The sequence below is a fragment of the Oncorhynchus masou genome, chromosome 30 (assembly GCF_036934945.1).
Source record: "Oncorhynchus masou masou isolate Uvic2021 chromosome 30, UVic_Omas_1.1, whole genome shotgun sequence".
Lineage (NCBI taxonomy): Eukaryota > Metazoa > Chordata > Actinopteri > Salmoniformes > Salmonidae > Oncorhynchus > Oncorhynchus masou.
In genome coordinates, this window is record NC_088241.1 from 6,504,316 (window position 1) to 6,519,618 (window position 15,303).

At 43.7% G+C, this 15,303-nt stretch overlaps 2 protein-coding genes across 2 annotated transcripts in view; both read right to left on the bottom strand.

Moving 5' to 3' along the window:
* The window catches only part of LOC135521899 (complement C1r subcomponent-like), a 10,605-nt gene extending 5,473 nt beyond the window's left edge, over nucleotides 1-5,132 (bottom strand). The window contains exons 1-5 of the mRNA XM_064947694.1: nucleotides 4,812-5,132; nucleotides 2,639-2,852; nucleotides 2,368-2,551; nucleotides 1,833-1,973; nucleotides 1,414-1,619 (exon numbers count right to left, since the gene is read on the bottom strand). Of these exons, the coding sequence (XP_064803766.1) occupies nucleotides 1,414-1,619; nucleotides 1,833-1,973; nucleotides 2,368-2,551; nucleotides 2,639-2,852; nucleotides 4,812-4,837 (771 nt within the window). The 5' untranslated portion in view covers nucleotides 4,838-5,132. The remainder of the gene's footprint in view (nucleotides 1-1,413; nucleotides 1,620-1,832; nucleotides 1,974-2,367; nucleotides 2,552-2,638; nucleotides 2,853-4,811) is intronic.
* An 8,317-nt stretch (nucleotides 5,133-13,449) lies between these two features.
* The window catches only part of LOC135523017 (uncharacterized), a 34,948-nt gene continuing 33,094 nt past the window's right edge, over nucleotides 13,450-15,303 (bottom strand). The window contains exon 21 of the mRNA XM_064949745.1: nucleotides 13,450-13,954. Within this exon, the coding sequence (XP_064805817.1) occupies nucleotides 13,591-13,954 (364 nt within the window). The 3' untranslated portion in view covers nucleotides 13,450-13,590. The remainder of the gene's footprint in view (nucleotides 13,955-15,303) is intronic.

Sequence of the window (15,303 nt, forward strand, 5' to 3'; positions counted from 1 at the left end):
TGTACAGTGTTACCTGTAACCAGTGGTCCGGGCATTGTATAGTGTTACCTGTAACCAGTGGTCAGGGCATTGTACAGTGTTACCTGTAACCAGTGGTCCGGGCATTGTATAGTGTTACCTGTAACCAGTGGTCAGGGCATTGTACAGTGTTACCTGTAACCAGTGGTCCAGGCATTGTACAGTGTTACCTGTAACCAGTGGTCAGGGCATTGTACAGTGTTACCTGTAGCCAGTGGTCAGGGCATTGTACAGTGTTACCTGTAACCAGTGGTCAGGGCAGTGTACAGTGTTACCTGTAGCCAGTGGTCAGGGCATTGTACAGTGTTACCTGTAACCAGTGGTCCGGGCATTGTATAGTGTTACCTGTAACCAGTGGTCAGGGCATTGTACAGTGTTACCTGTAACCAGTGGTCCGGGCATTGTACAGTGTTACCTGTAACCAGTGGTCCGGGCATTGTATAGTGTTACCTGTAACCAGTGGTCAGGGCATTGTACAGTGTTACCTGTAACCAGTGGTCAGGGCAGTGTACAGTGTTACCTGTAACCAGTGGTGCGGGCATTGTACAGTGTTACCTGTAACCAGTGGTCAGGGCATTGTATAGTGTTACCTGTAACCAGTGGTCAGGGCATTGTATAGTGTTACCTGTAACCAGTGGTCAGGGCATTGTACAGTGTTACCTGTAACCAGTGGTCAGGGCAGTGTACAGTGTTACCTGTAACCAGTGGTCCGGGCATTGTACAGTGTTACCTGTAACCAGTGGTCAGGGCATTGTATAGTGTTACCTGTAACCAGTGGTCAGGGCATTGTACAGTGTTACCTGTAGCCAGTGGTCAGGGCATTGTACAGTGTTACCTGTAACCAGTGGTCAGGGCATTGTACAGTGTTACCTGTAACCAGTGGTCAGGGCATTGTACAGTGTTACCTGTAGCCAGTGGTCAGGGCATTGTACAGTGTTACCTGTAACCAGTGGTCAGGGCATTGTACAGTGTTACCTGTAACCAGTGGTCAGGGCATTGTACAGTGTTACCTGTAACCAGTGGTCAGGGCATTGTACAGTGTTACCTGTAACCAGTGGTCAGGGCATTGTACAGTGTTACCTGTAACCAGTGGTCAGGGCATTGTACAGTGTTACCTGTAACCAGTGGTCAGGGCATTGTACAGTGTTACCTGTAGCCAGTGGTCAGGGCAGTGTACAGTGTTACCTGTAACCAGTGGTCAGGGCATTGTACAGTGTTACCTGTAACCAGTGGTCAGGGCAGTGTACAGTGTTACCTGTAACCAGTGGTCAGGGCAGTGTACAGTGTTACCTGTAACCAGTGGTCAGGGCATTGTACAGTGTTACCTGTAACCAGTGGTCAGGGCAGTGTACAGTGTTACCTGTAACCAGTGGTCAGGGCAGTGTACAGTGTTACCTGTAGCCAGTGGTAGAGGCAGCTGAGTCCATTCTGGGTGCCTATGTGCTCTATGTGGAAGCTCTCAGTGAAGTTGAGGTTGACGATGAACCCAGGCTCCACAGAGATGACGTACTGACAGGCCAGGCCGTGGGGTGATGGGTCAGGGTACTCTGGGCTGGACAGTGTCCCCCCCGGTTCATCAAATATACCCCTACCACAGGACACTGGCCAGGGAGAGAGAGATGCTCACAAGATGTATAGAACTACAGTACACACACACACACACACACACACACACACACACACACACACACACACACACACACACACACACACACACACACACACACACACACACACACACACACACACACACACACACACACACACACACACACACACAGATAGATAGATAGATAGAGTGTAGGTGTACTCACAGACACAGGTGCGCTGGTCAGGGCGGAGCTCGTAGCCATGGCGACAGGAGCACATGTAGGAGCCCAGGGTGTTGTGGCAGATCTGGGAGCAGAGTGGACGAGAACCATCCTCAGTGTCTGGAGCTGAACACTCATCTATGTCTGGGAGAGGGATGGAGAGAAGAGAGATGGAGGAATGGCAAAGGGATGGAGAAGAGAGGTGGAGGGATGGAGAGAGAGAGGGATGGAGAAGAGAGGTGGAGGGATGGAGCGAGGGATGGAGAAGAGAGGTGGAGGGATGGAGAGAGGGATGAAGAAGAGAGGTGGAGGGATGGAGAGAGGGATAGAGAGAGAGGTGAAGGAGAGAGGGATGCAGAAGAGAGTTGGAGGGAAGGAGAGAGGTGAAGGGTGTAGCTTAGCATTACACCGTGATATCACCTTCACTGAAGGTGAAGATGAGATTTGCCTGGTGTTTCTGGTTTAACAGTGTTGCCTTGGATTATGTATGTAATACTGTTGTGAGCATCTCCAGTCAGGTTGGTACGGGCTGCACTACCTTTGGCCTGATAATGGGCGGAGAAGCCGAGGTGATGGTATGGCTCAGGGTTCGTGTCGTCTGTCTGAAGGACCAGGGTGAGCCTGTTGCCTGGTGACAAAAGTGGCCGGTTGCCTGGGTGATGTCCATCAGAATAATTCTCCTGACCACAGAACTTTGCAATGACCTTCTTGTCATATAAAACCTGGAATGACGGAGTGAAAGAAACATTTAATACACCCTAATACATTTTATAATAAGGTATCGAAGTGTTCTTTTGAAGTCCACTGACCGTGAGGGAGTCGTAGTAGCAGTCGGCTGACGGCCTGATGTCCAGGTGAGTGAAGCTGAGCTGGAGCTGGTAGCCCTCGGGTACACTGAGGTCCCACTGTTGTGACAGGGCAGCAGGGTACGGCTGGGGGAACTGGGGGGACTGGACCACCCCATGTAGGGCTGGCAGGGACCGGGCCAACCGCCAACACTCACACACAGACACATACAGCAGCCTGGAGCAGACCAACACAGGGAGAGAGGGCTGAGATGGGAGGTATAGGAGGAGCTGTGTGTCACAACGAGGTAAATACAGCCCCTTGAAACGTCTGTATGATGACTGATCAGATGGAGAGCTATTTTCTGATCTGTGACCAGGAAGCAGCATCTAATGATGCTGTAGGAATCATATGTTCTTATCATCCTTCAAGATGAAGACTCAATAAAGGTTAAAACCACTGGTGTGCTGCGTAATGTAAACAAATAGGTTATACTTCATTTGAACTCTTTCTCACACATGCTAGTCACATGACACAATGTACTAGTAATGGAATAAACGGCATACACCTTCACGGCAGCTGGTCTGATTATGACAACTGACTTTACACACTCACGTAAGCAGTTGTTTACATTCACCTACAGTGGGGAGAACAAGTAATTTGATACACTGCCGATTTTGGCAGGTTTTCCAACTTACAAAGCATGTAGAGGTCTGTAATTTTTATCATAGGTACATTTCAACTGTGAGAGACGGAATTTAAAACAAAAATCCAGAAAATCACATTGCATGATTTTTAAGTAATTATTTTGCATTGTATTGCATGACATAAGTATTTGATCACCTACCAACCAGTAAGAATTCCGGCTCTCACAGACCTGTTAGTTTTTCTTTAAGAAGCTGTTCTCCCCTCATTACCTGTATTAACTGCACCTGTTTGAACACGTTACCTGTATAAAAGACACCTGTCCACACACTCAATCAAACAGACTCCAACCTCTCCACAATGTCCAAGACCAGAGAGGGTGTAAGGACATCAGGGATAAAATTGTAGACCTGCACAAGGCTGGGATGGGCTACAGGAAAATAGGCAAGCAGCTTGGTGAGAAGGCAACAACTGTTGGTGCAATTATTAGAAAATGGAAGAAGTTCAAGATGACGGTCAATCATCCTCAGTCTGGGGCTCCATGCAAGATCTCACCTGGTGGGGCATCAATGATCATGAGGAAGGTGAGGGATCAGCCCAGAACTACACGGCAGGACCTGGTCAATGACCTGAAGAGAGCTGGGACCACAGTCTCAAAGAAAACCATTAGTAACACACTACGCCGTCATGGATGAAAATCCTGCAGCGCACGCAAGGTCCCCCTGCTCAAGCCAGCGCATGTCCAGGCCTGTCTGAAGTTTGCCAATGACCATCTGAATGATCCAGAGGAGGAATGGGAGAAAGTCATGTCGTCTGATGAGATAAAAATATAGCTTTTTGGTCTAAACTCCACTCGCCGTGTTTGGAGGAAGAAGAAGGATGAGTACAACCCCAAGAACACCACCCCAACTGTGAAGCATGGAGGTGGAAACATCATTCTTTGGGGATGCTTTTCTGCAAAGGGGACAGGACGACTGCACCGTATTGAGGGGAGGATGGATGAGGCCATGTATCACGAGATCTTAGCCAACAACCTCCTTCCCTCAGTAAGAGCATTGAAGATGGGTCGTGGCTGGGTCTTCCAGCATGACAATGACCCGAAACACACAGCCAGGGCAACTAAGGAGTGGCTCCGTAAGAAGCATCTCAAGGTCCTGGAGTGGCCTAACCAGTCTCCAGACCTGAACCCAATAGAAAATCTTTGGAGGGAGCTGAAAGTCCGTATTGTCCAGCGACAGCCCCGAAACCTGAAGGATCTGGAGAAGGTCTGTATGGAGGAGTGGGCCAAAATCCCTGCTGCAGTGTGTGCAAACCTGGTCAAGAACTACAGGAAACGTATGATCTCTGTAATTGCAAACAAAGGTTTCTGTACCAAATATTAAGTTCTGCTTTTCTGATGTATCAAATACTTATGTCATGCAATACAATGCAAATTAATTACTTAAAAATCATACAATGTGATTTTATGGATTTTTGATTTAGATTCTGTCTCTCACAGTTGAAGTGTACCTATGATAAAAATTCAAGTACAGTGTAACCACACAAACTCACCAGATGAACGGATGGGTCCAGTCCATGTTGAAGGTCCTGGCCACAAATGTTTCTGCTGTTATTGTTTTACTGTTGTGTGGCTATTGCTCACATGTATTAGACTTGAATTCCCTGCAGTCTGTGTGTCCCAATAGAGACCTATGGTGAGGTATTATGCTAGACTACGAGTCTAAAAGTCATGTTAAAACCTGCTCTGTTTGACTTGGCTGAACTAGACGAATGAGAAGGGGGGAAGAGGGAGAGAGTGAAAGGGCCCGAGAGACAGGGTAGTAGTGGTGCTGGTGGAGTTAAAAGACTACAATTGACCAGTTCTTAAAGGTAAAACCTTTACGTTAATGTCGAAAATGAGAGAGAGAGAATGGGAGGAAAGTGTTATGTATTCAGTGCTCTTCCCGTAAATTCTGTTTGAATAGTTTGTGTTGACACATAGGGACAAACTCCATGCTGGTCTGGGTATGTCAGTTCAGGTCACATGATGCAGGGATGTACTGTAGTGCTGCTACGCTGTTGACCTTTTCATGAAGAACACACTGTACACAACACTATCCACTATAGCATTCAGATGATCTACCTTTTTTAAACTACATCCCTGGTCGTGTAGTTATGGGACACGACAGCCTACATGTATGCTAGATGAGACCCTGATGAAGGCAGCTTAGCTGTGGAAACGTTGGTATTTCGAGTTGTTATGGGATATGACAGCCAGTATGTTAGATGAGACCCTGATGAAGGCAGCTTAGCTGTGGAAACGTTGGTATTTCGAGTTGTTATTGGATATGACAGCCAGTATGTTAGATGAGACCCTGATGAAGGCAGCTTAGCTGTGGAAACGTTGGTATTTCGAGTTGTTATTGGATATGACAGCCAGTATGTTAGATGAGACCCTGATGAAGGCAGCTTAGCTGTGGAAACGTTGGTATTTCGAGTTGTTATTGGATATGACAGCCAGTATGTTAGATGAGACCCTGATGAAGGCAGCTTAGCTGTGGAAACGTTGGTATTTCGAGTTGTTATTGGATATGACAGCCAGTATGTTAGATGAGACCCTGATGAAGGCAGCTTAGCTGTGGAAACGTTGGTATTTCGAGTTGTTATTGGATATGACAGCCAGTATGTTAGATGAGACCCTGATGAAGGCAGCTTAGCTGTGGAAACGTTGGTATTTCGAGTTGTTATTGGATATGACAGCCAGTATGTTAGATGAGACCCGGATGAAGGCAGTTTAGCTGTGGAAACGTTGGTATTTAGAGCATTCGTTGCATCAGAGCCTCAGAAATGTGTCCAGCGTTTCTTTTCTAAGTCTACAGTGTGTTGACATCATCAATTAAATATTATTAATGTATTGTGAGATTCATTTGAAAGTGTGCAAAATAAATCGAGATTTCATGTTTAATGACACGGAAAGACAGACGTTGAGAGAACATTGATTGATTGCTACTACAACTCATATTAGTCTATTGTTCAGGGCAACAGCACCTCTCCACGTTTTCTGATCCACCACAGAAAGCTGGACATATTGGAGCTTCCTGGAGATTGTCACAACTCCTACACCAAACCCTAGAGAGAGAGAGAGAGAGAGAGAGAGAGATGAAATCTGAAGGAAACGAACATCCGCTGAATGAAATGAACCTCAAAACCAGTGGTTGGTGGTCGGTATGTCATGCTCTTGCAACGTCATCAGGATGTAAGTGTCGTGTATTGATGTGACATACTGAGATAGGACGTCACCTCGTCAGTAAAGGAATGTGAGGGTTTACCGGGACAGTGATGGAGTAAAGACATGTTGAAGTTGACCTCTGAGTCTGGTTGGTTTAACTCAGTATAATATCTTAACTTCGCACCAGTTGTAAGTATAATATTGAACAATGGCGACGAGGATAACGTCTGAAAACGATAGTTAAATCTGAAAAGTGAGTTAGTGTCGTCGAGATGGAAAACACTGTGCCAAAGTTGGACTACTACAGTGAGCCTGCTACGCTAGGTCCATGCTGGACCAGGTGGTTGATGGCGTTTGAGCTGTTCGCGGGGGGTAAAGGATTAATACCGTCCGGTGACGTTGACGCGGTTACAAAACAACAGCGGAGAGCTTTGCTTCTACGTCGTGCTGGGACAGATGTGCAGGACATTTTCTCCACACTCGCAGACACCGGAGAACCAACGGACTACGTCAGGTCTGTGGCTGCGTTAAACGTATACTTCGTGCCACAGGTGAACACAGCGTTCACAAGACAGACATTTTATCAACTGACACAGAAAACTGGTGAGACAGTTCAGCAATTTGTTACTCATCTTAGACAAGCAGCTAAAGACTGTGACTTTGCTGGAGATAAGGACAATCAGATTAGTGATGCCATACAGCAGGTGTAGTACTGAATATGCGCGCCAAAATCTATTGGAGGAGGGCCCTGGACCAACATTAGCGGGGTCACTTGAGCTCGTATGAGGATTCTGTGTTATGCACTATAGCCCGTTACCATATATATGATTGAATCGTATCTGCTGTTGGCTTGTGTGGATGTATGTAGGTGTTATGCAACATAGCTGACTTGAAACATTGTTAACAGTTTCAGGGCCATGGGCCTTTCTCATGATGGAAAATACAGAGTAGCATGAAGACAGGAACTGTTCAATGAGTTGGGGGGGCACATTCAGAGTGGGGTGTTGCGAGAACAAGCGGTCCGAGATAACGGTATCGAGCATGAGCTCATGGATGTTCTTCACAGCAACAGTTACATCTATCAACAGAATCGCCAAGAGGCGGGACCCGCCTGAGCGCCTGCAATAGGCTGAGTAAGTTTAAACCACACCCAGCCTCTACTGTGATAGGCCAACAGACGGGTTGGAACTATGTCTATCACAGTATAAAGAATACTGTTTACATACATCCTGTCAGTTCTCTGTTTGCCCTGGGAGGTGGGACAGAGAGCCCGTATATACGAAAATTGCATTTACCACTTATTGCTTTGCTAATAAAAAATACATAGTATACAATCTGTGACTCATTGTCATATTTATCCTGATACCAGATTCGAATTGACGCAAATCTAACACTAGCCGCACAATGTGAAAGAATTGAAGTCCAATTGGCCTCCATGCATGTGAGTACAGATGCTAAAGATGAGGCCGTGCATCATGTTTTCAAAAAGGAGAGGAAATATCACCAAAATGGGTTGAGACAGAATGCAGAAGGGAAAGACCAATCAGAGAAGGTGTGCTATCGTTGTGGACATGCAGATCATTTTGCAAAGGACCCTGCTTGTCCAGCACGTGGGCAGACCTGCAAGACATGTAATGGGAAGAACCATTTAGCTAACATGTGCAAGACCAAAGGCTACTCAAAACAGACTCTGAAATATGTTAATTCAGAGGAACAAAACAGAGACTATGCATTTGTGGTAAATGAGAACTGTAACTCAGGATCACGTTCTCAGTGGGAGGGGTCAGTTTATTCATGTTAATTGTCTCTGGGGCTGCTAGTAATATAGTAGATGAGAGCACATGGGAAATGTTTAAAGCCAAGGAAAGAAGGTGCCGTTCATCACTGATAAAAAGCTTTATTCATTCTCATCCAGTGAGCCATTACCAGTAAAAGTGCTTTTCACATTCCAAAGAAAGACCGGCAAGCACAGCACATAGGCGGAGTTGTACTGTGATATGTGGACGCGGAGTACCGTTGCTAGGAAAAGAGACTGCCATTTAATTGGGTGTGCTAAAAGTGGGTGTTGACGTAGCAGCAGTGACAGAGGTAAAAACTCAGATTAAACAGCAATACCCCAGGTTGTTTGAAGGGGTGGGTAAGCTAAACACAAAACAGATCAGCCTACATGTTGATAAAAACATGACACCATTTGTGTGCCCTCAATTTATGTAGAGGAAATTTGGAGACCCAAGTTTCGAGGCTTCTTTAGGATTGAACCTGCTGAGTTGAGGTCTTTACAATGTTATGATTATAGGCCCGGGCTTTTCTACATTTATTATATTTTTTTTCAGCCACTGTCAGTAATACCCAGAAATGTATTTTTTCATCTTTCCATTCGGGTCCTGTGTGGCTCAGTCGGTAGAGCATGGCGCTTGCAACGCCAAGCGTCGTGGGTTCGATTCCCGCTAGGGCCACCCATATGTAAAAGTAGTGGCCCCAGCCGACTTGTAAGTCGCTTTGGACAAAAGCGTCTGCTAAATGGGATATATTATTATTATTATTATTATATTTATGTCACATGTACTCCTCTCCAGCCTCTAGGTCTCCAGGCTGCTCGTTATGGAGCACACCTGTCACCATCATTACACGCACCTGCGCGTCATCAGACTCACCTGGATTCCATCACCTCCCTGATTACCTTCCCTGTATATGTCACTTCCTTTGGTTCCTTCCCCAGGTGTTTCTGTTCCTGTGTAACTTCTGAGCGCTGTTCGTGTTTCTTATTTTTCTATTATGTTGTGTTATTTTCTTAACACTCACTCCCTGAACTTGCTTCCCGACTCAGCGCACATCGTTAGTTTAACTTTCTTCCTTTGATCACATTCTTGTCAATTTCTCCTGAGGGTTGCTAGCATTCATGGATAATATTATGCTAACATTGATCAATAATTTAGGACATTTGAATCATTATGAAACTAGCAGGGTCATTCATATTGTGCGGTGCCTTTCTGTCCCCAGGAATAACAAGTTATTTAGTGTAAAATGTGGATTCCAAAAGGCTTTAAATATAAGATCAGGTGTCCTTAACAACAAAATATGGATCCTGAAAGTAAATGTTATGCTTTTAAACACTTTGTCAGTGGATGTGCGTTTTTGCCCCCGGTGTTATTTATCAACTTCCACAAGAAATATAAGCCATCAAATAATACCTCTTCATTTTAGTCCTAGTTAGTCTCTTACAGGGTTTTTTTCATGGTTATTTAATTTAAGATTTCCCGTGTCCCTGATATCACTTTCCACCCTGTTTGTTGTAATTATCCATTTAAGAAAACATCCCCTTGCTACAATGACACCACATTCAGGAAGTGTCAATTTCTTTGGTAAGAAAACAATGGTGCAAAGCTAAAAAATAAAATAAACACTCAGTTGTATCTATTATCCATGTTTCTTGTTAGTCTGTATGTTCCACTTAAATGTCCACCCTGACTAAATTATAGAGAAGAAAATATAATGATCAAAATGTTAATATGTTTGATAGGGAAGTTAAAATCGAGTTCAAGTGTCCACCATTATGCCAGCTCAATCTTTCTCACTCACAGAGCTATGGCTCATATTAGCGCAACATTTCTCTCCTGTTAGGTTCCACCTTGTTAGGATTGTGCTCCTAACAAATTAGAAAATGCACCCCAAAATGTTGTATGTCCCTGAGCTTGATCAATATGTTTTTCTGAAAGTCAAACATAGAATACAAAAAAAACTAAAATATTTAACATTTCCAAAAGTTTTGAGCTCCAAATTGCGCAGCAGTGTAGGAATGACCCAGCAGGTTAACCCTGGGGTACATTTCACAATGACTGGACTATTGTCATAGTATGAGTGTTACCTTAATGTCTTCCTTGGTCAGTTCAGAGGTGGCCAGCTGCAGTCATGACACATGGGTCTCTGATCACTGCGGCCGCTCATTACTCTCTCTTTGACTCTGAACTGAGAATACCAGGGAATACCAAGTCTGCGTTAGGAGCAACATCCCCACCCAGAACCCTCTGCTAACTTTCCAGGGACACCGCTTGATGACCGCACACTAGGAGAGGAGAAGAGGAGGGTTTCTTTCAACTGTGTTATATTTAACCAATAAGGTCCAAGGGGGTACAGGACATATATATAATGCTGATTGGCTGAAAGCTGTGGCATAAGAGACCATATACCACGGGTATGACAAAACATGTATTTTTACTATTCTAATTATGTTTGTAACCAGTTTAAAATAGCAATACTATGTCTTTTTTTACACATATTTAACCCCTTTTTTGTTGGCACAAAACTACTTCCATTCATTTTTAAAACTGGTACTGGGTTACCTTCAGACGAGACCCGTGACACTTGTGAGGGAGAAAAACAGAGAACCTCATCGTGTTCCTGAGACTCTCCTATTTCTATAGTTGGGCCATAATAGTTTGTAGCCCAAACAGTTTGGACGCTACAGACGGAAGTTGGCACATTGGCAGTACCGACTTCAGACGAGTCCCGTGGGGCTTGTGGGGCTCATAGACAAAGCGGAGACCAACACCGTGTTCATGAGAATGTAAGCCAAACCGTTCGGATGCTCCAGATGTTTATGGGGAAGACACATTTTTGGTCTCCTTGTCTGACAAACAGCGCAGTAGCTCTGACACTTTCCAGCTCACATATGGAAGGCGTTTGTCCTAAGCAGATGTGGTGGATTGAGACGCAGCCCATAGAAATAAACTGATATCTCTAGTTGAAACAGACAGATTTTGATGGAATGCGTCAATCGACTCTTAAGGAATATGACAGAATGTTCAAATTAGTTTGACTCTTTTCTTAAAGTTACAGCACTCAAAAGGAACCTAGTTGGTGGAACGACCCTCCTATTCACATTCTTCCACACAGTATTGGTAGTTTACAAGACAGTAGCAATAGTTTGCTTAGAATTCACTACTTTCCTGCACCATTTCCTGAACTTTAATGAAAGTCTCACTGTTAGCCTTTTCAGGAAGAGTGTATTACTGATCATTGCAGTGGTACTGAATGAAGATTTAGGCTTACATGTGCACACTGCCATGGAATGAGAATAGCCATCAATGATATAATGCTTATTACCCAATCCTATTTAGAAATCTTCTTGTTGGTTTAAAAATCAGATTGTTTTTTGTTTAATTTGATTAAAAACCAAACTTATTAGAAATATAAACCAGATAAGCCCAATTTTTCAGTTTTTGATTTGTTAAAAAAGTTTGAAATATCCAATAAATGTCGTTCCACTTCATGATTGTGTCCCACTTGTTGTTGATTCTTTACAAAAAAATACAGTTTTATATCTTTATGTTTGAAGCCTGGAATGTGGCAAAAGGTCGCAAAGTTCAAGGGGGCCGAATACTTTCGCAAGGCACTGTATACTAAGTTGACTGTGCCTTTAAACAGCTTGGAAAATTCCAGAAAATGATGTCATGGCTTTAGAAGCTTCTGATAGGCTAATTGACATAATTTTAGTCAATTGGAGATGTACCTGTGAATGTATTTCAAGGCCGACCTTCAAACTCAGTGCCTCTGCTTGACATCATGGGAAAATCAAAATAAATCAGTCAACACCTCAGAAAAAAGATTGTAGACCTCCACAAGTCTGGTTCATCCTTGGGAGCAATTTCCAAACACCTGAAGGTACCACGTTCATCTGTACAAGCAATAGTATGCAAGTATAAACACCATGGGACCATGCAGCCATCATACCGCTCAGGAAGGAGACGCGTTCTGTCTCCTAGAGATGAACGTACTTTGGTGCGGAAAGTGCAAATCAATCCCAGAACAACAGCAAAGGCCCTTATGAAGATGCTGGAGGAAACAGGTACAAAAGTATCCACAATAAAATGAGTCCTATATCAACATAACCTGAAAGGCCGCTCAGCAAGGAAGAAGCCACTGCTCCAAACCCGCCATAAAAAAAGCCAGGCTGCGGTTTGCAACTGCACATGGGGACAAAGATCGTACTTTATGAACAAATGTCCTCTGGTCTGATGAAACAAAAATAAAACTGTTTGGCCATAATGACCATCGTTATGTTTGGAAGAAAAAGGGGGAAGCTTGCAACCTAAAGAACATCATCCCAACCATGAAGCACGGGGGTGGCAGCATCATGTTGTGGGGGTGATTTGCTGCAGGAGGATCTGATGCACTTCACAAAATAGATGCCATCATGAGGCGGGAAAATTATGTGGATATATTGAAGCAACATCTCAAGACATCAGTCAAAGTAAAGCTTGGTCGCAAATGGGTCTTCCAAATGGACAATGACCCCAAGCATACTTCCAAAGTTGTAGAAAATGGCTTAAGGACAACAAAATCAAGCTATTGGAGTGGCCATCACAAAGCCCTGACCTCATTCCTATTGAAAATGTGTGTGCAGAATTGAAAATGTGTGTGAGAGTAAGGAGGCCTACAAACCTGACTCAGTTACACCAGCTCTGTCAGGAGGAATGGGCCAAAATTCACCCAACCTATTGTGGGAAGCTTGTGGAGGGCTACCCAAAACATTTGACCCAAGTTAATCAATTTAAAGGCAATGCTACCAAATACTAATTGAGTGTATGTAAACTTCTGGCCCACTTGGAATGTGTTGAAAGAAATAAAAGCTGTAATAAATAATTCGCTCTACTATTTTTCTGACATTTCACATTCCTCAAATAAAGTGGTGATCCTAACTGACCTAAAACAGGAATTTTTTACTAGGATTAAATGTCAGGAATTGTGAAAAACTGAGTTTAAATGTATTTGGCTAAGGTGTACTGTATGTAAACCCACGACTTCAACTGTATTATATTTGATACATTTTAGAATAAGGCTGTAACGTAATAACATTTTGAAAAGTCAAGGGGTCTAAATCCTTTCCGAATGCACTGCATGTCATGGAAAGAGCTAATGTTTTGTACACTCAGTGTATTAAAATTAGCTATAGTTGATAATAACAATTGTAATAATAAAAAACAGACTTAACATGTATTTAATATGCTCCAGTTACAGAAAACCCTTAATACAATAAAAAAAAACATATCTTGTGTTTATAATATTGCATATTTGCTGCTATCCTCGACAAACTCAAACATTTCTTGCATAATCTATACAGCCCTAATTTCGATTCTCCTCCATAGTCTTCTTGATCCATTCTACATAGTTAGCTACACGGGTGTAGACCCCATATTGGCCTGGTTCTCCACAGTCAATTCCCCAGCTGGCGATCCCTGCTGCCCAGAAAACTCCCCCATACTTCAGGACATACGGCCCTCCACCATCCCCTGCACAGGTGTCCTTTCCACCCTCTGGTAACCCGGCACAGAACATGCCGTCTGTCAAATCAGGGGCTTCTCTCTTCTTCTTCCTCACCTCGTCAATAGAGCTTCTGCACTTCACCTGGTCCACCAGGGGAATCCGGACATATCTGAGGTTACTGGGCTTTTCATCATCATCTTTGAGGCCAAACCCTGAAACCCAGCTGAGAGAGGGAGGGCGGGAGAGAGAGACCGAGAGAGAAGCCCCGTTTATACCTGGTGCTAACATGGGTCCTTTGTCCTGATCTTGTCTACATTCAGATTGTGCCCACATTTCTAGGGGCTGCTGAGGGGAGGACGGCTCATAATAATGGCTGGAACGTAGCGAATGGAATTGCATCAAAGACATGTAAACCATGTGTTTGATGTTGTTCATACGTTTCCACTGATTCCGCTCCAGCCATCACCACATGCCCATCCTCACCAATTCAATTCAAATCAAATCCAAATCGATTTTTATTTGTCACATGCCCTGCACACAAACCTTACAGTGAAATGCTTACTTACAAGCCCTTAAACAACAATGCAAAACACCAGTCTCAATGTCAACAGTGAAAAGGTGACTCTGGAATTACTGGCCTTCTAGGCAGAGTTCCCTCTGTCCAGTGTTTGTGTTATTTTGCCCAACTCAATCTTTTCATTTTATTGACCAGTCTGAGATAAGGCTTTTTCTTTGCAACTCTGCCTAGTAGGCCAGCATCCCGGAGTTGCCTCTTCGCTGTTGATGTTGAAACTGGTGTTTTACGGGTACTATTTAATGAAGCTGCCATTTGAGGACTTGTGAGGCATCTGTTTCTCAAACTAGACACTCTAATGTACTTGTCCTCTTGCTCAGTTGTGCACCGGTGCCTCCCACTACTCTTTCTAGTCTGGTTAGTGCCAGTTTGCGCTGTTCTGTGAAGGGAGTAGTACACAGCGTTGTACGAGATCCTCAGTTTCTTGGCAATTTCTCACATGGAATATCCTTCCTTTCTCAAAACAAGAATAGACTGATGCGTTTCAGAAGAAAGTTCTTTGTTTCTGGTCATTTTGAGCATCTAATCAAATCCACAACTGCTGATGCTCCAGATACTCAACTAGTCAAATGAAGGCCAGTTTTGTTGCTTTTTTAATCAGCACAACCGTTTTCAGCTGTGCTAACATAATTGCGAAAATATTTTCTAATGATCAATTAGCATATCCAAGTTTATCATTTTAAAAGGCTAACACAACATGCCATTGGAACACAGGAGTGATGGTTGCTGATAATTGGCAGCTGTACGACTATATAGATATTCCATAAAAAAATCTGCCATTTTCAGTTACAATAGTCATTTACAACATTAACAATGTCTACACTGTGTTCTGATCAATTTAATTATATTTTAATGGACAAAAAATGTGCTTTTCTTTCAAAAAGAAGAATATTTCTAAGTGACCCCAAACTTTTGAACGGTAGTGTAGGTAGAGTTATTCAAGTGACTATGCATAGATAATAACAGAGAGTAGCAGCAGTGTAAGAGAGGGGGTGGGG